The sequence below is a fragment of the Callithrix jacchus genome, chromosome 9, assembly GCF_049354715.1.
Source record: "Callithrix jacchus isolate 240 chromosome 9, calJac240_pri, whole genome shotgun sequence".
Lineage (NCBI taxonomy): Eukaryota > Metazoa > Chordata > Mammalia > Primates > Cebidae > Callithrix > Callithrix jacchus.
The window spans coordinates 23,453,257-23,472,440 of NC_133510.1; the positions used below are offsets into that span (position 1 = coordinate 23,453,257).

The window sequence follows — 19,184 nt, forward strand, 5'->3', positions numbered from 1 at the left end:
CCAGCACTTTAGGAGGCTGAGGCAGGTGGATCACCAGGTCAGAAGTTCAAGACCAGACTGACTGGCCAATATGGTGAAACCCCATATCTACTGAAAAAAAAAGAAAAAGAAAAATATTAAAATGTATCCTGTTTGTTTTTATTTTTGCTTGTTTTTGTTTTTTTTCTTTTGAGATGAAGTCTTGCTCAGTCGCCAGGCTGGAGTGCAGTGGTGCAATCTCAGCTCACTGCAACCTCCGACTCCCTGGTTCAAGGGATTCTACTGTCTCGGTCTCCCAAGTAGCTGGGATTCCAGGCATGTGCCACCACGCCCAGCTAATTTTTGTATTTTTGGTAGAGACGGGGTTTCACCATGTTGGCCAGGCTGGTTCTCAAACTCCTGACCTCAGGTGATCCACCTGCCTCGGCCTCCCAGAGTGCTGGGATTACAGGAGGCATGAGCCAACACGCCTGGCCTCCTGTTTTCCAAAATAGACTTAATTTCCTCCTTGGTGTGCTAGGCATATGTTCTGGGTGAGGGCCTCCTGATGGTGGCGGTTTAAGGCTATGAACTGAGTTGCTGCTTATCTGCTTCTTGTAGAAAATAAGGTGAATAAGGAAGGCAGGGGCTTGGTCTAATTCACTGCTACATGCTGAGAGCTTAGGAGAGTGCTTAATTTTTCCTCGAGTGAATGAATTCTTATTGCTCTAAATCTTTCTGTTCCTTTAATAGAAACTACCTGGTAACGTTACCAGCCCAGCTTAACTTCCCCTCCGTTCAGAAGGTTTGTTTGGATCTGAGCCCTGGGTACTATGATACTAAATTCACGGTTACTCTGGAGACCAAAGACAAGACCCGGAAGTTGCTAGAACACTCTGGATTGAAGAAGAGGCACTTACATTGCATCTCCTTTCTCGTAAGCACAGACTCAGCCCTATCTTGAATTCCTTACTTGCCTATTCTCCTCCCTAGGCTCATTATAATCTAACTTTAGATATAATTTCTGGTATCTTTTGCCGCAGCCTCTAAACCCATGTTTTCTCAACTTCAGTTCCCGACTATAACTCACCCACAATTTCCTTGACCTTGGATTTCTCCCTTTAGTTCCTGCCTGACCTTAATTCTTTTTCCTGGTAATTTGTCTCATGACTCTATCCTTGCTACCCCCTTCTAACTCAGCTCTTTCCTTTTACTCACTGTTGGGTTGAGACCAGCTGATTCTGTTCCCCGAGTCCCTTACTCCTCCCCAGACGTCCCCTTTCTTGGCCAGGTACCACCTCCTGCTGGTGGCACAGAAGAAGTGGCCACAATCCGGGTGTCCGGAGTTGGAAATAACATCAGCTTTGAGGAGAAGAAAAAGGTTCTAATTCAGAGGCAGGGGAGTGGCACCTTTGTACAGACTGACAAACCCATCTACACCCCAGGGCAGCAAGGTAAGAGGCACCTATTTGGAGTTAGACTGAAAAATGGGGGAAACCGCGGTGCACAGGGGTAGAGGGGATTTGTGGTTTATGGCAGGCTTAGGAGACAGGAGTGCAGAAGACAGGAAAATCCGGGGGGATTAAGTGTTAGGAGTGTTGAATACATGCCGTGCTATGCAAACAAGAGAAGCAGGTGGGGCTTGCTACTGTGTGTATCTAAAACAAAAGTACACATTTCTTCTGGAATAGAATTTGGAAAGTATGACTGGGTTGCTGGGCCGTACAACAATCTGCTTGTACATGACTAAGAAAACACTCAGGGCATTTGTCTTGAGCTCCTGTTTTTTTGTTTTTCTGTTTGTTTTGTATTTGTTCATTTTTCCTTATAGGGCACTTCGTTCTCAGATTTAAAAGTCAGGCACCCTGAAGAGAAACTGTTTGGGTTTTTTTTTTCATTTAACGTTTGTGTGGGTACATGGCTGGTGTATATATATTTATGGAGTAGATGAGATATTTTGATACACACATACAATGTATAATCATCACATCAGGGTATCCATCACCTCAAGCATTTATCATTTTCTTGTATTACAAACAATCCAATTATACTCTCTGAGTAGTTTTTTTTTTCTTTTGAGATGGAATCTTGCTCTGTCACTAGGCTGGAGTGCAGTGGCGCTATCTCAGCTCACTGCAACCTCCACCTCCTGGGTTCAAGCGATTCTCCTTCCTCAGTCTCCTGAGTAACTGGGACTGCAGGTGCACACCACTATGCCCAGCTAACTGTATTTTTAATAGAGACGGGGTTTTACCATGTTGGCCGGGATGGTCTTGATCTTGACCTCGTGATCCGCTTGCCTTGGCCTCCCAAAGTGCTGGGATTACAGACATGAACCACCACGTCCGGTCTCTCATAGTAATTTTAAAATGTGCAATAAATTATGATTGACTGTAGTCACCATGTTGTGCTAAAAACTACTAGATCCCTAGATTTTATTCATTCTGTCTAACTATATTTTTGTACCCATTAACCATTCCCACTCCCACCTCTCACCCTGCCCACCCCTACTCTTCCCAGCATCTGGTAACCATCATTCTGTTCTCTCTCTTTTTAAAAGAAATTTTCCTCCTTTTACCTTATTTTTTCCACACACCTTAAAATTATCATTCTATTCTCTATCTCTATGAGTTCAATTGTTTTAATTTTTAGTTCCCACAAATAAGTGAGAACATGCAAAGTTATATCTTTCTGTGTCTGGTTTATTTCATTTAACATAATGACCTTCCGTTCCATTCATGCTGTTGCAAAGGACAGGATCTCATTCTTTTTTATGGCTGAATAGTACTCCATTGTGTATGTGTACCACATTTTTTTATTCTTTTGAGATGGAGTTTCGCTCTTGTTACCCAGGCTAGAGTGCAATGGTGCGATCTCAGCTCACCGCAACCTCCACCTCCTGGGTTCAAGCAATTCTTCTGCCTCAGCCTCCTGAGTAGCTGGGACTACAGGTGTGCGCCACCATGCTCAGCTAATTTTTGTACTTTTAATAGAGACAGGTTTTCACCATGTTGACCAGGATGGTCTCAATCTCTTGACCTCGTGATCCATCTGTCTTGGCCTCCCAAAGTGCTGGGATTATAGGCGTGAGCCACCGTACCCGGCCATACCATATTTTTTTTTTTTAAGACGGAGTTTCCCTCTTGTTACCCAGGCTGGAGTGCAATGGCGCGATCTCAGCTCACCACAACCTCCGCCTCCTGGGTTCAGGCAATTCTCCTGCCTCAGCTTCCTGAGAAGCTGGGATTACAGGGACGCGCCACCATGCCCAGCTAATTTTTTGTATTTTTAGTAGAGACGGGGTTTCACCATGTTGGCCAGGATGGTCTTGATCTCTTGACCTTGTGATCTGCCCACCTCGGCCTCCCAAAGTGCTGGGATTACAGGCATGAGCCACCGCGCCGGGGCCCATACCACATTTTTAAAATCAATTTTTTATCATCTGTTCATAGATACTGTGGTTGCTTCCATATCTTGGCTATTGTGAAAAGTGCTGCAATAAACACGGGAGTGCAGATATCTCTTTCATATACTGATTTCCTTTCTTTTGGATATATGCTTAGCAGTGGGATTGCTGGATCATACGGCAGCTCCATTTTTAGTTTTTTTCAGAAACCTCCAAGCTGTTCTCCATAGTGGTTGTACTAATTTACATTCCCACCAACAGTATATAAGGGTTCTCTTTTTCTCTACATCCTCACCAGCATTTAATATTGTTTGTCTTTTAGAAAAAAGCCTTTTTAACTGGGGTGAGATGACATCTTGTAGTTTTGAATTACATTTCTCTGATAGTCAATGATTTGAGCACCCTTTTTATATACCTGTTCGCCATTTGTATATCTTCTTTGAGAAATGTCTGTTCAGATCTTTTTGCCCATTCTTTAATCTGATTACTGGATGTTTTCCTATAGAGTTGTTTGAGCTCCTATGTATTCTGGTTATTAATGCCTTGTCAGATGGGTAGTTTGCAAATATTTTCTTTCATTTTGTGGGTTGTCTCTTTGTTGATTGTTTCCTTTGCTGTACTGACGCTTTTTAACTTGAGGTGATCCCATTTGTCCATTTTTGCTTTGGTTTCCTATGCTTGTTGGGTATTACTCAAGAAATCTTTGCCCAGACCAATGTCCTGGAGAGTTTCCCTAAGGTTTTCTTATAGTATAATATTTTCATAGATTGAGGTACCATATTTAAATTTTTAATCCATTTTGACTTCATTTTTCTATGTGGAGAGAGATGGGTATCTAGTTTCATTCTTCTGCATATGGATATCCAGTTTTTCCAGTGTGATTTTTTTCAAGAGTCTGTCCTTTCCCTATGTATGCTCTTGTCATCTTTGTCAAAATGAGTTCACTGTAGACGTGTGGATTTGTTTCTGAGTTCTCTATTCTGTTCCATTGGTCTATGTGTTTGTTTTTATGCCATACTATGCTGTTTTGGTTACTATAGCTTTGTTGTATAATTTGAAGTTATGTAATGTGATTCCTCCAGTTTTGTTCTTTTTGTTCAGAATAGATTTGGTTATTCTAGATCTTTTGTGGTTCCATATAAATTTTAGGATTGTTTCTTACAGAAATCATAAAATTTAGGCTGTAGAATTTCTGTGGAGAATGTCATTGGTATTCTGACAGGAATTGCATTCAATCTGTAGATTGCCTTAGATAGTATGGAATTTTAACAATATCAATTCTTCCAATCCAGAAACATGAAATCTCTTTTCGTTTTTTGTGTGTCCTCTTCAATTTTTTTCATCAGTATTTTGTAGTTTTTATTGTTGAGATCTTTCACTTCTTTGGTAAAGTTTATTCCTAGGTATTTTATGTTATTTATAGCTATTGTAAATGGGATTATCTCTCTTGATTTCTTTTTCAGATTGATCCCTGTTGGCATATAGAAATGCTACTGAAGTTTATTTCTGAGACAGAGTCTCCCTTTGTCGCCCAGGCTCTGGATTGCAGTAGTGGGATCTTGGCTCACTGCAACTTCTGCCTTCTGGGTTCCAGCGATTCTTGTGCTTCAGCCTTCAGAGTAACTGGCAGGACAGGCATGCACCACCATGCTGGCTAATTTTTGTTTTTGTTTGTTTTGTTTTGTCTTTTGAGATGGAGTCTCACCCTTGCTCGGACTGGAGTGCAATGGGTGAACTTGGTTCACTGCAACCTCTGCCTCCTGGATTCTCCTGTTTCAGCCTCCCGAGTAGCTAGGATTCCCACCATGCCTGGATAATTTTGTATTTTTACTACAGATGGAGTTTCTCCATCTTGGCCAGGCTGGTCTCCAACTCCTGCCTCGGCCTCCCAAAGTGCTAGGATAACACACATAAGCCACTATGCCTGTCCTCTTGCTGCTTTAGGATTTTTTTTTAATCCTTGATGTTTCAGAGTTTGATTATTAAATGTTTTGAGGTTGACTTATTTGGGTTAAATCTGCTTGTCGCTCTATAATCTTTTACTTAATATTGATATCTTTCTCTGCTGGGCTTGGTGGCTCACACTTGTAATCCCAGTTTGGGAGGCCAAGGCAGGCAGAGCACCTGAAGTGAGTAGTTTGAGACCAGCCTGGCCAACATGGCAAAACCCAGTCTCTACTAAAATTACAAAATTAGCTGGGCATAGTGGCAGGTGCCTGTAATACCAGATACTTGGGAGGCTGAGGCAGGAGAATTGCTTGAACCCGAGAGGCAGAGGTTGCAGTGAGCTAAGATCACGCCATTGCACTCCAGCCTGGGCAACAGAGCAAGCCTGTCTCAAATAATAATAATAATAACAACAACAACAATAATAACTTTCTCTAGGTTTGGAAAGTTCTCTGTTATTTTCACTTTGAATAAACTTCCCATCTCATTCTCTCTCTCTCCCTTCTCTTTAAAGTCAATTACCTCTTAGATTTGCCCTTTTGAGGCCATTTTTTTAGATTTTGTGGGCATGCGTTATTCTTTTTTCTCCTTTGACTGGGTATTTTTATTTGTTTGTTTGTTTTGAGATGGAGTTTCACTCTGTCATCCAGGATGGAATGCAGTGGCACAATCTCAGCTCACTATAACCTCTGTCTCTTAGGTTAACGTGATTCTCCTGCCTCAGCCTCCCAAGTACCTGGGATTACAGGCATCCACCACCATGCCCAGCTAATTATTGTGTTTTAGTAGAGATGGGGTTTTACCACATTGGCCATGCTGGTTTCAAACTCCTGACCTCAGATAATCCACCTACCTCAGCCCCTCAAAGTGCTGGAATTACAGGCATGAGGCACCACACTCAGCCTAATTTTTGTATTTTTAGTAGAGACAGGGTTTCACCATCTTGGCCATGCTGGTCTTTTTTTTTTTTTTTTTTTGAGATGGGGTCTCCCTCTGTCTCTCAGGCTGGAGTACAGTGGTGTGATCTCAGCTCACTGCAATCTCCACCTCCCGGGTTCAATTGATTCTCTTGCATTAGCCTCCTGAGTAGCTGGGATTACAGGCACATGCCACTATGGCCTGGCTAATTTTTGTATTTTTAGTAGAGATAGGGTTTGACCATATTGGCCATGTTGGTTTTAAACTCCTGACTTCAGGTGATCTGCCCACCCTGGTCTCCCAAAGTGGTGGGATTACAGGTGAGAGCCATCATGCCCAGCCTGACTGTGTATTTCTAGAAAGCCTCTCTTCAAGCTCACTAATTCTTTCTTCTACGTGATCTATTCTACTGTTAAGACATTTCAGTGGGCTTGTCAATATGTTCATTGATTTTTTCAGCTCCAGAATTTCTGCTTGATTTTTCAATATTATTCAATCTCTTCATTAAATTCAACTGGAAGGATTCTGAATTCCTTCTCTGTGTTACCTAGAATTTTGTTGAGTTTCCTCAAAACAGAGATTTTGAATTCTCGATCTGAAAGATCATGTATCATTGTTTCTTTAAGATTGGTTGCTGGCACCTTATTTAGTTCATTTGGTGAGATAATTTTTCCAGGATGGTCTTGATGTGGTTGTTCATTGGTGTCCGGTTATTGAAGAGTTAGGTATTTATTGTAGTCTTTGCAGTCTGGGCTTGTTTGTACCTGTCCTTCTTGGGTAGGCTTTCCAGGTATTTGAAGGGACTTGAGTATTGGAATCTAAGTTTTTGGACTCTGCAGTGTATCTTCATTAAGGGGACCCCATGTCCAGTATCTCTGCGGCTCTTGAAGGCTAGTAAAGGTGCCTCCTTGATGGTCTTGGATAAGATCTAGAAGAATTCCGCATTACCAGGTGGAGACTATCGTCCCCTTCCCTTACTTTCTCCAAAACAAACAGTCTCTCTCTTTGTGCTGACTTGCCTGGAGCCGAGAGAGTGGTGACACAAGCACCCCTGTGGCCACCAACATTGGGACAAGCCAGCACTGTACTGGGTCTCACCCAAGGCCTGTGGTACCCAGTACCTGGCTACTGCCTATGTTTGCTCAAGGGCCTAGAACTCTAAAGTCAGAAGATGTCAAAGCCAGCCAGACTTGTGTCCTTCCCTTCAGGGTGGTGACTTCCCCTTGACCCTGGGCAGGTCCAGAGATGTTATCTGCCAGCCAGAACCTGGAGTCCGAAACCTTAGGAATCCACATGGTGTTGTGTTTTACTGTAGCTGAGCTGGCACCCAAGCCACAAGACAAAGTCCTTCCCACACTTCCTTCTCCTTTCCACAGACACAGGAATCTCTCCCCGTGGCCACCACTACTCCAGGCCACGGCGAGTACTGGCTGGATACTGCCAGTGTTCACTCAAGGCCTGAGGACTATTGGTCAGCTTGTGGTCAGTGGTGCCTGGCCTGGGATTCTCTTTTCAGGGCAGTGAGCTCTCCTCTGACAAACAGCAGGTCCAGAAATGCCATCTAAGAGCCATGGCCTATAACTGGGGACCCCAAGGGCCTCCTTGGTGCTCTACCCACTGTGGCTGAGCTGGTACCTAAGCTGCAAGACAAAGTCCTTTTGACTCTTCCCTCTCCTTTGCTCACGTGGAAGGAGTCTCTCCTCATAGTCACCACAGCTGAGAATTGTGCTGAGTCACTGGAAGCCAGCATGTCTCTGAGTCTCACCCAAAGCCCTTGACACGTACCACCCAGCTATCACTGCTGACTATTCAGAGCCCCTCAGGGCCTAACTGGAACTCAGCTTCCATCCAATGAGTTGGGCAGTTCACCCCTAGCTAAGGCTGGTCTAAATGCTCCCTCTGTGGGCGCTGGCTGAGTTCTGCCCTGGCTGCTTTCCCGTGATTGGGCAGCACCACGTTCTGATGCAAAGTCCCACAGTCACTGTGCTCTCCCTCCCTCAAGTTCATAGATTCTGTCTCTGTACCACACAGTCACTGCTGGGGGATGGGGCAGGCTGTGGAAGCCATTTAACTGTGTCTTTCCTACCCTCTTCAGTGCCTCTTGCAGTGATATGAAGTTAAAACCAGGAACTATGATCACTCAACTGATTTTTGGTTCTTATGATGGTGCTGTTTTGTGTGGACAGTTGTTCAGTTTGGTGTTGCTATGGGATGAGGAGGGCGGTCAATGGAGGATTCTGTTCTGCCTCTTTTTTTTTTGAGACAGAGTTTCGCTTTTGTTACCCAGGCTGGAGTGCAATGGCGCGATCTTGGCTCACCGCAACCTCCGCCTCCTGGGTTCAAGCAATTCTCCTGCCTCAGCCTCCCGAGTAGCTGGGAATACAGGCACCTGCCACTATGCCCAGCTAATTTTCGTATTTTAAGTAGAGACGGGGTTTCACCTTGTTGACCAGGATGGTCTCGATCTCTTAACCTCCTGATCCACCCACCTCGGCCACCCAAACTGCTGGGATTATAGGCATGAGCCACCGCGCCCAGCCTCTGTTCTGCCTCTTGCTCTGCCTCCTGAGCTCCAGGTCTGTGTTTGGGCTTTACCTCACTCTCAGAGTTGGTTTTGTGAAAAAGTAAAACCTGTTGGGATTTTGCTGACTCCAAGCATGTGTAAGGAAGGAGGAGGGATGGAGGAAAGATTCTGAGCAGAAGGCTGGGAGTGGTGGCTCACGCCTGTAATCCCAGCACTTTGGGAGGCTGAGGCAGGTGGATCACCTGAGGTCAGGAGTTTGAGACCAGCCTGGCCAACATGGCAAAACCCTGTCTGTACAAAAATTAGCCAGATGTGGTGACACCTGCCGGTGGTCCCAGCTATTCCGGTGGCTGGGGTGGGAGAATCACTTGAGCCCGGGAGTTTGAGGCTGCAATGAGCCATGGTTATGCCACTGCACTCCAACCTGGGTGACAGAGTGAGATCCTGTCTCAAAAAAAAAAAAAAAAAAAAAAATCAAGCTAGGAAAAAGCCCCTTTGTTAATGATGCCTGTTCCCTTCCAGTGTATTTCCGCATTGTCACCCTGGACAGCAACTTTGTTCCAGTGAATGACAAGGTGAGTAGGGAGGAGGAAAAGGAGTGGTGCAGACTGCGAGAGAATAGGGAAAAGGAGAAGAGATTCTCTGCAAGGGCAGAAGTCCTCCTTGCATGGGTGTGGCGAGGTGAGGCCCTCTGGGTCGGAGACTGCTGTGTGTGGGACTGGAGTGCTGGACTAGCCTCAGGGAGCTACTCTAAATCAGCCTAGGAATAAGGAGAGGTGACCAGTTCTCAGCTCTGGTATCTACACATCAGGTTCCGGAGAGATGGTTACACTCCTGGTCATTTTATTTATTTATTTATTTTGAGACAGTCTCACTCTGTCACCCAGGCTGGCGTGCAATGGCATAACCTTGGCTCACTACAACCTGCACCTCCTGGTTTCAAGCGATTCTCCTGCCTCAGCCTCCCAAGTAGCTGGGATTACAGGTACCTGCCACCACACCTGGCTAATTTTTTGTATTTTTAGTAAAGGCAGGATTTCACCATGTTGGCCAGGCTGGTCTCAAACTCCTGAATTCAAGTGATCCACCCATCTCGGGCTCCCAAAGTGCTAGGATTACTGGCAAGAGCGACCACACCCGGCCCCCTGTCATTTTTAAGAGTTTTCACAAACTTCAAGACCTTCTCTTCAGGACTGACAAGTGACTTTGCAATTCAAATACTAAGAAGTAAGGCCAAATGTGGTGGCTCATGCTCATAATCCCAACAGTTTGGGAGGCTGAGGTGGAAAGATTGCTTGAAGGCAGGAGTTCAAGACCAGCCTCGGCAACAAAGTGAGAACCCATCTTTACTTTAAAAAAATTTTTTTTGGCGCAGTGGCTCACACCTATAATCCCAGCACTTTGGGAGACTGAGGTGAGTGGATCACGAGGTCAGGAGATCGAGACCATCATGGTCAACAAGGTGAAACCCATCTCTACTAAAAATACAAAAATTAGCTGGGCATCGTGGCGCGTGCCTGTAGTCCCAGCTTCTCGGGAGGCTGAGGCAAGAGAATTGCTTGAACCCAGGAGGCGGAGGTTGCAGTGAGCCGAGATCGCACCATTGCACTCCAGCGTTGGTAACAAGAGCGAATTTTAATAGGTTTGATCTCAAGTTGGAACACATGTCATTTCTACATGCTTCTGAGACACTGACCTCCCGGACACCCCTGCTTCCTTCCTCTTCCGTCTGTCACAGCCCATGTATTCAAATGAAACTTTTAGAGATAAACATAGGGAAGGCATGATTTCCATTTTCCATCTTCATGTTCTCAGAGCTGCTGTTTCCTTTCCCTATGTGCAGGGAAGTTATTAGCTTGTTACTGATTAGTAATGCCCTAGATGCTTCTCTCTTTCCCAATTTAGATTTCCTTTTAACTCCTCCTTCCCATCACCTGTAGCTTTTCTTTGGCAGGAGTTCAGTATAATGTTGAGTACTTATTTCTTACCACCACCTTTTCCTTTTTTTTTTTTTTTTTTTTTTAATTTTAAGACAAGGTCTCATTCTATCACCTAGGCTGGAGTGCAGTGCACGGTCATGGCTCACTGAAGCTTTGATCCCCCGGGCTCAAGTGATCTTCCCACCTCAGTCTCCCCAGTAGCTGGCACCACAGGTGTGCACTACCACTCCTGACTAATTATTTTATTTTTCTGTAGAGATTGCGTTGGGGGTAGTGGGGGGGGGTCTCACTTGTTGCCCAGGCTGGTCTTGAACTCCTAGCCTCTCTTGCTTGCTTCGGTCTCCCAAAGTGCTGGGATTACAGGCCTGAGCCACCGCACCTGGCCTGAGTACTTATTTCTTTACAGACTGTTTTCTCTACAGCAGCAACAAGGACATGCTGGGTTCAAAATGCATCCGCAGCCAGCACTCTTTTAGACTCACTTACTCTCGGGGTTGATCTCATTAACTACCCCTGTTGGGTTACCTTTCCTTTGCCCCAACGACGGGATTACTTCCAGGTGTTCTGATTTCCATAGTTAGGCTCTCTTTGTCTTGTAAAATAATTCCTTCCTCTTCACTCCATTTCTCTAGCCAGGCCCTCCCTCTAGATTCAGTTGAAACATTGAGATGAACAAAAGGAATTTTACCAAAAAACTGAGGATAAAAATTGTGTTTATGTAACCCGCCCAGTGGGTTCACCTTGCCTGCCGCTTAGAAAGAGCTGATTTATCAAGACAGGGGAATTGCAATGAAGAAAGAATAATTCATGCAGAACCAGCTGTGTGGGAGACCTGAGTTTTATTGTTACTCAAATTAGTCTCCCTGAGTATTCAGAAATCAGAGCTTTTAAAGATAATTTGGCGGATAGGGGCTTGGGAAGTAGGAAGTGCTGATTGTAGATGGAACCATAGAGGGTCAAAGTGAGGTTTTCTTGCTGTTTTCTGTTCCTGGGTAGGATGGCAGAACTGGTTAAGCCAGATTACTGGTCTGGGTGGTGTCAGCTTATCCATCAAGTGCAGGGTCTGCAAAATATCTCAAGCACTGATCTTAGGTTTTACAATAGTGATGTTATCCCCAGGAGCAATTTGAGGAGGTTCAGACTTCTAGAGCCGGAGGTTGCATGACTCTAAACTGTAATTTCTAATCTTATAGCTAATCTGTTAGTCCTGCAAAGGCAGACTGGTCCCCAGGCATGAAGGGGGTCTTTTTGGGAAAGGGCTATTACCCATTTTGTTTCAGAGTCAAACCATGAACTGAATTCCTTCCCAAAGTTAGTTTGTCGTATCCCCAGGAATGAACAAGGACAATTTAAGGGTTACAAGCAAAATGGAGTCAGTCAGGTCTAACTGCTTTCACTTTGCCATAATTTCCTGAGGTATAATTTTGCTAGCGTGGCTTCAGTCCCTCCCTTTGGGTTTTATAACATCTTAATCTTAAAATGTGGGCTATGAAGATGGGAAAAGGCTGTCGATTACTCTGGCTTCTTCTTGCTGACAGGGGGCGTAGTGGGGGTATCAGTGGACCCCTCTTACAACCGCTTAGAAGCAAGATTGAGTAGGTTAGGTCTGATTTCTTTCACTGTCATAATTTCCTCAGTTTTAATTTTGCAAAGGCGGTTTCATTTACACAGCACAATATTTGATCCCCAAACAAGTAAAGTAAGCCCGATGTTAACTGCCCCTGTCTAATTTGATTGCTACACCCAGTTATTCAGAAACTCCAGTCAACTTCCAGTCAAAAATGCTACTTTCCTTTTTTTATTTTTTATTTTTTTTTGGAGACAGAGTTTCACTGCATCTCCCAGGCTGAGTGCAGTGAGGGGATCTCAGCTCACTCCAACCTCTGCCTCCTGGGTTCAAGCGATTCTCCTGCCTCAGCCTCCAGAGTAGCTGGGGTTACAGGCGTGTGCCACCATGTCTGGCTAATTTTTGTATTTTTAGTAGAGATGGGGTTTCACCGTGTTGGCCAGGCTGGTCTCGAAGTCCTGACATTAGGTGACCCGCCCACCTCAGCCTCCCAAAATGCTGGGATTACAGGTGTGAGCCACCGTGTCTGGCCTAAAGAAGGGGTTTTTTGTTTTGTTTGAATTTTATGGATATCTATATCAATCTTTTTTTTTTTTTTTTGAGACAGAGTCTCACTGTGTCACCCAGGTTGGAGTGCAATGGCTCAATCTCGGCTCACTGCAATCTCCGCCTCCTGTGTTCAAGTGATTCTCCTGCCTCAGCCTCCTAAGTAGTTGGGATTACGGGCACCTGCCACTACACCCAGCTAATTTTTTGTATTTTAAGTAGAGATGGGATTTCTCCATGTTGGCCAGGCTGGTCTCGAACTCTTGACCTTGGCCTGCCTTGGCCTCCCAAAGTGCTGGGATTACAGGTGTGAGCCACCACGCCCAGCCCTTGATATCAATCTTAGTGATATTCTCCTCCTGATGTTTATACAGCCCAGGTTTATGGAAGTCCTAGCTCATCTTCATCCTTCTCTCTCCTTGTTTTTTGGCTTTTCTTGAAGAATTGCCATTATCCCTAATATCAAGGCTGATATTTGTATCTAGTGGTTCAGCTTCTTCACTGGTTGGCATCACATGACACTTGGCCCAAGAATCAAAAAATCAAACACTGTCTTGATTTCATTCTTTCCCAGTTAGATCCAAACTGGTCTTCTCTTTTGAATACTTTTGCAGTCTCTCTGCACCCCTGTCCCGATATAACTAAATTCCAGCTTTCAGTCTCATTGCATTGCAAGCACAATGACCTGTTCCTCACAAACTGAATGGTTTTAGCATCCATTTAGCAGCTACTGTTTTGAAGAAGCTGTTACATGATTCTCCAGTGGAACTATTTCAAACAATTTTTAAAATCATTATTTGCAATGCTTTAAAGTAAGGTTCCTAGCCAGGTGTGGTGGCTCATGCCTGTAATCCCAGCACTTTGGGAGGCCGAGGTGGGCAGATCATCTGTGAGGTCGGGAGTTTGAGACCAGCCTGACCAACATGGAGAAACCCTGTCTCTACTAAAAATACAAAATTAGCCTGGCGTGGTGGCGCATGCCTGTAATCCCAGCTACTGGGGAGGCTGAGGCAGGAGAATCGCTTGAACCTGGGAGGCAAGGTTGTGGTGGGCTGAGATCACGCCACTGCACTCCAGCCTGGGTAGCAAGAGCGAAACTCTGTTTCAAAAAAAAAAAAAGAAAGTAAGGTTTGTGCCCACAAGCATTCAAGCATTCAGAAAGTAAAGGAAGAGGCCAGGAGATGGTTGGCTACCAAGAAGAGGTTTAAACATTGAGGAGCCCCCTGGTGCGAATACGTCTTTTAGGGCATGTTCGTTGTGCAAGAGCTCAGTCAGAGGGCACCGAGACTGCTCTGACCCTCCAGTTCTTCAAAATTTTGGAGACTGGCAATTCCTTTGAGATTCCTGCCCACCCCTTTCTTCTCCTCCTGCCTTGTTTCCCTTCCAAGAAGTCTTTGCCCCCATTGTTATTCTTTTCAGGTAACAAAAGAGCCATTTAGAAAGGAAGAATGAAGTAATGGGCAAGAGAGATAGGAAGAATTCTTTGTGAATTTTTGCTTTCATCAACCTTATTGCTATCAACCTTTAACCTGCATTATCCGGTTTTCCTTTTCAGTATTCCATGGTGGAACTACAGGTAAGTGGAAGTTTCTTTCTCTTCTCTGTCAGTTGTTGAAGAGGAAGAATGAGAATTTGGTGCTAAACTTTGAAGACAAGAGCAACTCTGAGATCTTGGCCCAGAGCCCCAGGACTCTGCCCAGCACTGAGCACCCACATCCACCTAAGCTGTGCCTGTTCTCTTGCCTCTGCCCTCCTGGTCTCTCACACCTAAATTTCAGTAACAGGACGCCAACCTCCATAATGACTACACCGCTCTCTATTCCTCTAACTTCTCTGTGCCCAGCTGACTTAACTAGGCTTGGTTCTGCAGTCGGCTTAGTCTAAGGTAATAGCCTTTGCCATCGACATGCTCACCAGGTACCTGATAACACAAACACCTGTGAGAAGTGTTTTAAAGGAAAGGATCTAAAAGAGTGATTTCCCCACAATATCTCCTCCGTTTTTCCATTAAATCAATTTCCTCATGTTTTAGGTAACTTACAGTCAATTTCCTCCATCTTGTCCCCTAATAAGGACCAGAAACAGAGTAAACATTCTTTGTAAGTGACATCCCAAGTTCTACTTTCTAAAACCGGAGATAACACTTTAGAGGACTCAGTGTGCTCTCCCTGGACACGGACCACAGGGGTCATGAACAGTGGGTGGGGTTCTTTACCTGCATTCTGTGGTGCAGACTGGAAAACAAACAGGCAGGCACATCATGCACTTTCTCTACTGGACAGGATCCAAACAGCAACAGGATTGCACAGTGGCTGGAAGTGGTGCCCGAGCAAGGCATTGTGGACCTGTCCTTCCAACTGGCGCCAGAGGCAATGCTGGGCACCTATACTGTGGCAGTGGCTGAGGGCAAGACCTTCGGCACTTTCAGCGTGGAGGAATATGGTATGTGGGGGAATGGACAGGTCAAAGGATTGGGCGTAATCTCGTCTTAAAATCAGCCAAGGTAGAGTAAAATCTACTCTGGGAAATAATTATTTATTCATTTCTGAATCAGTGCTAAACCAGCTAGTAACTTCAGGAGCATTCTACCTAAATAATGCCTCCTCCGTTAGATCCATTAATTTAATTCTCACTGTTTACACCCCTCTGCTCACTGCCTATCCGAGTCCTCCTCCAATTCTTTTTCCATTTCTCCTTTTACTCTCTTCAGTGCTGCCGAAGTTTAAGGTGGAAGTGGTGGAACCCAAGGAGTTATCAACAGTGCAGGAATCTTTCTTAGTAAAAATCTGTAGTAGGTAAGAGCAGAAGTTTGGGACTGAGTGGAGATTAAAGCTGCATCAAGAGATATGATGAGGGAGTGACATGGGGAGAGGGATTACAGCTGGGCTAAAACTTGGGGTATTTTATGTAATTCAGAGTCATGACTTATCCAAGAACATTATTTATTTATTTGTTTTGTTTTTGACACGGAGTCTTGCTGTGTCACCCAGGCTGGAGTGCAGTGGCGCGATCTCGGCTCACTGCAACCTCTGCCTCCCAGGTTCAAGCAATTCTCCTGCCTCAACCTCCCTAGTAGCTGAGATTACAGGCACACACCACTACACCCGGCTAATTTTTGTGTTTTTTTTTTAGCAGAGAAGGCATTTCGCCATGTTGGTCAGGCTGGTCTCAAACTCCTGACCTCAGATGATCTGCCCTCCTTGGCCTCCCAAAATGCTGGGATTACAGGTGTGAGCCACTGTGCCCGACCAAGGACTTCTTTTTTTTTTGAGATGAAGTCTCGCTCTGTCACCCAGGCTGGAATGCAGTGGCGCAGTCTTGGCTCTGCCTCTTGGGTTCAAGTGATCTGCCTGCCTCGACCTTCCAAAGTGCTGGGATTATAGGCATGAGCAGTGGCCTGGATTGTCAGAGCTTTCTTTCAGAGGCTAGAGAGTGAGAAGGAAGAAGTGGTGTTTGAGGGAACAGAGTTGGATCTCAAGTGGAGTTTCCCACCTCTGACTCCTCATGCTTTTCTTGGTTAGGTACACCTATGGAAAGCCCATGCTAGGGACGGTGCAGGTATCTGTGTGTCAGAAAGCACATACTTACTGGTATCGAGAGGTGGAACGGGAACAGCTATCTGACAAATGCAGGAACCTCTCTGGACAGGTGAGTAAATGACATGTAACAAAAGAACCTATCCACATGTCCTAAAGAGAAAGTTCCAATCTAGGAACGTGGTAAACAACCCAAAGTAGAAAGCATCTCCCAGAATTATTATCCCTGTTCCAAAGAGTAAAGCAGGGATCTTTATCCTAAACAGGGAATCTTAGCTGGGCGTGGTGGCTCACGCCTGTAATCCCAGCACTTTGGGAGGCTGAGGTGGGCAGATCACGAGGTCAGGGGTTTAAGACCAGCTTGACTAACATGGTGAAACCCGGTCTCTACTTAAAAATACAAAAACTAGCCAGGTGTGGTGGTGCACACCTATAATCTCAGCTAGTTGGGAGGCTGAGGCAGGAGAATTGCTTGAATCCAGGAGGTGGAGGTTGCGTGAGCTGAGAGTGTGCCATTGTACTCCAGCCTGGGCGACAGAGCGAGACTCCATCTCAAAAACAAAAAACCAAAAACAAAAATCAAAACAGGAAATCTTTCAGATTCTGCTTTGGAACCAAGGAATTTACCTCAACCCCTGTAAGATACAATTTTCTGGTTTTGAAGTCCTTTATCTTTTCCTTGCCCAAATCTTGGAGCCTCGACGTCATTTCATGATGACATATGTGCAAGTACATACTGTATGTTATAGGAGAGTTTTTCTACATTAGAAACTAAAGCGTGGAGATAAATTATGTCCTTCTACAGTACATTAAAAAATGGATGTAGACATTAGATTCCTCATCTGCTCTTTGTCTCTGTCTCTGATCACCTCACTAGACTGACAAAACAGGATGCTTTTCAGCACCTGTGGACATGGCCACTTTTAACCTCACTGGATATGCATACAGCCATGAAATCAATATTGTGGCTACTGTGGTGGAGGAAGGGACAGGTAAGTAGGGTACTCCTTGGCTTATTAAGAAAAGAGAAAGAGGCCGGGCATGGTGGCTCACGTCTGTAATCCCAGCACTTTGGGAGGCCGAGGCGGGCAGATCACAAGGTCAAGAGATCGAGACCATCCTGGCTAACACATTGAAACTCTGTCTTTACAAAAAATACAAAAATTAGCTGGGCATGGTGGCATGCGCCTCTAGTCCCAGCTACTTGGGAAGCTGAGGCGGGATAATCACTTGAACCTGGGAGGCGGAGGTCGCAGTGAGCCAAGATCATGCCACTGCACTCTAGCCTGGAAACAGAGCAAGACTCCCTCTCAAAAAAAAAAAAAAAGAAAGAAAGAAAGAAAAGAAAAGAGAAAAAGGGCCGGTCCCAAGGACAGACAGATCTACTCCAAGGATTCAAGACCTACCCTCTTCATTGTTAGGGTGGTGCCTTGTTCCTAGTTCATAGTCACAGGGAAATGCCAGATCCCAAATTGCTAACTATAAGAAATACTTACCTACTTCTCCAAAAGACTGGGGAGGTGAAGTTGGCTTGGATCTTTGGTCGGAAATACATTCAGCTTCATCCCTCTGCCACCATTCTCTCAGAGACTTGACATTAAACACAAAGACGAGGATATCAGGTGCCTAGATCTTTATACCTCTGGTTTCCCTCTGCAGGCGTGGAGGCCAATGCCACTCAGAGTGTCTACATTTCTCCAGAAATGGGATCAATGACCTTTGAAGACACCAACGATTTTTACCACCCCAATTTCCCTTTCAGTGGGAAGGTATGTTAAAACTTATCTCTGCCTAGACAAAAAAGCATAACCATCCACTTTGCCTCCTTCCTGCAACCACAGCCACATAGCTAACTTAGTGCTGTTCTGAGTACTTTACACATATTCGCTTTAATCTTTACTATGTTGGTCCCATTTTACAGATAATGAGACAAGTAACAGAGGTTAAGTGATTTTTCCCGGGTTATACAGCTAATAAGCGGGAACTATGACTGAATCCAGGAAGCCTGCCTCTGGGGTATACACTCTCCACTCCCTGTGCAGTGCTGCAATCCCACAGGAGAGGCACTTTGAATTTTTTTTTGTTGTTTGAGGCGGAGTTTCGCTTGTTACCCAGACTGGAGTGCATGGCGCAACCTCCGCCTCCTGAGTTCAAGCAATTCTTCTACCTCAGTCTCCCGACTAGCTGGGATTACAGGCGCGCGCCACCATACCCAGCTAATTTTTGTATTTTTAGTAGAGATGGGATTTCACCATGTTGACCAGGATGGTCTCGATCTCTTGACCTCGTGATCCACCCACCTCGGCCTCCCAAAGTGCTGGGATTATAGGCGTGAGCCACCGCACCTGGCCCAGCACTTTGAATATTAACGGAAACTTAGGGTCTTTCTAATGCCAGGGGCTCATTTTCTGTCTAAATCTTTGTATTTAAGAGCTGCAGGGTTTCTAGAGAAATCATCCAGCCTGGTCTCCTGCCTCTAGGCAAGGATAATATGAAACTTTCCTTGACAGCATGTATAACTCTTTAAACAATTTTCTTTTATTTTTATTTATTTATTTTTTTAAATTTATTTTTGTTGTTATTTTTTTTTAAAGACAGGGTTTCACCGTGTTGGTCGGGCTGGTCTTGAACTCCCAACCTCAGGTGATCCGCCTGCCTTGGCCTCCAAAGTGCTTGGATTACAAGTGTGAGCCACCACGCCCGGCCAAACAATTTTCTTAGAGATTTAAAAATTTCCAGTAGGGTGCGGTGGCTCACGTCTGTAGTCCTAGGACTTTGGGAGGCTGAGGCGGGCAGATCACTTGAGGCCAAGAGTTCGAAGCCAGCCTGGCCAACATGGCGA

General features: G+C 45.0%; 1 protein-coding gene across 4 annotated transcripts in view; it reads left to right on the top strand.

Moving 5' to 3' along the window:
• The first annotated feature begins 836 nt into the window (after positions 1-836).
• The window catches only part of A2ML1 (alpha-2-macroglobulin like 1), a 56,342-nt gene continuing 37,994 nt past the window's right edge, over positions 837-19,184 (top strand). The window contains exons 1-9 of one of the 4 annotated variants that reach the window (XM_009003559.6): positions 837-895; positions 1,250-1,412; positions 9,276-9,328; positions 14,362-14,382; positions 15,089-15,248; positions 15,517-15,601; positions 16,328-16,454; positions 17,220-17,334; positions 18,002-18,111. In XM_009003559.6, coding sequence (XP_009001807.5) covers positions 14,368-14,382; positions 15,089-15,248; positions 15,517-15,601; positions 16,328-16,454; positions 17,220-17,334; positions 18,002-18,111 — 612 coding nt within the window. In that variant the 5' untranslated portion in view covers positions 837-895; positions 1,250-1,412; positions 9,276-9,328; positions 14,362-14,367. Of the gene's footprint in view, positions 896-1,249; positions 1,413-9,275; positions 9,329-14,361; positions 14,383-14,561; positions 14,692-14,786; positions 14,906-15,088; positions 15,249-15,516; positions 15,602-16,327; positions 16,455-17,219; positions 17,335-18,001; positions 18,112-19,184 lie in introns of those variants that run through there. The other 3 variants (XM_054238125.2, XM_035255688.3, XM_078338781.1) reach the window with 3 other exon arrangements.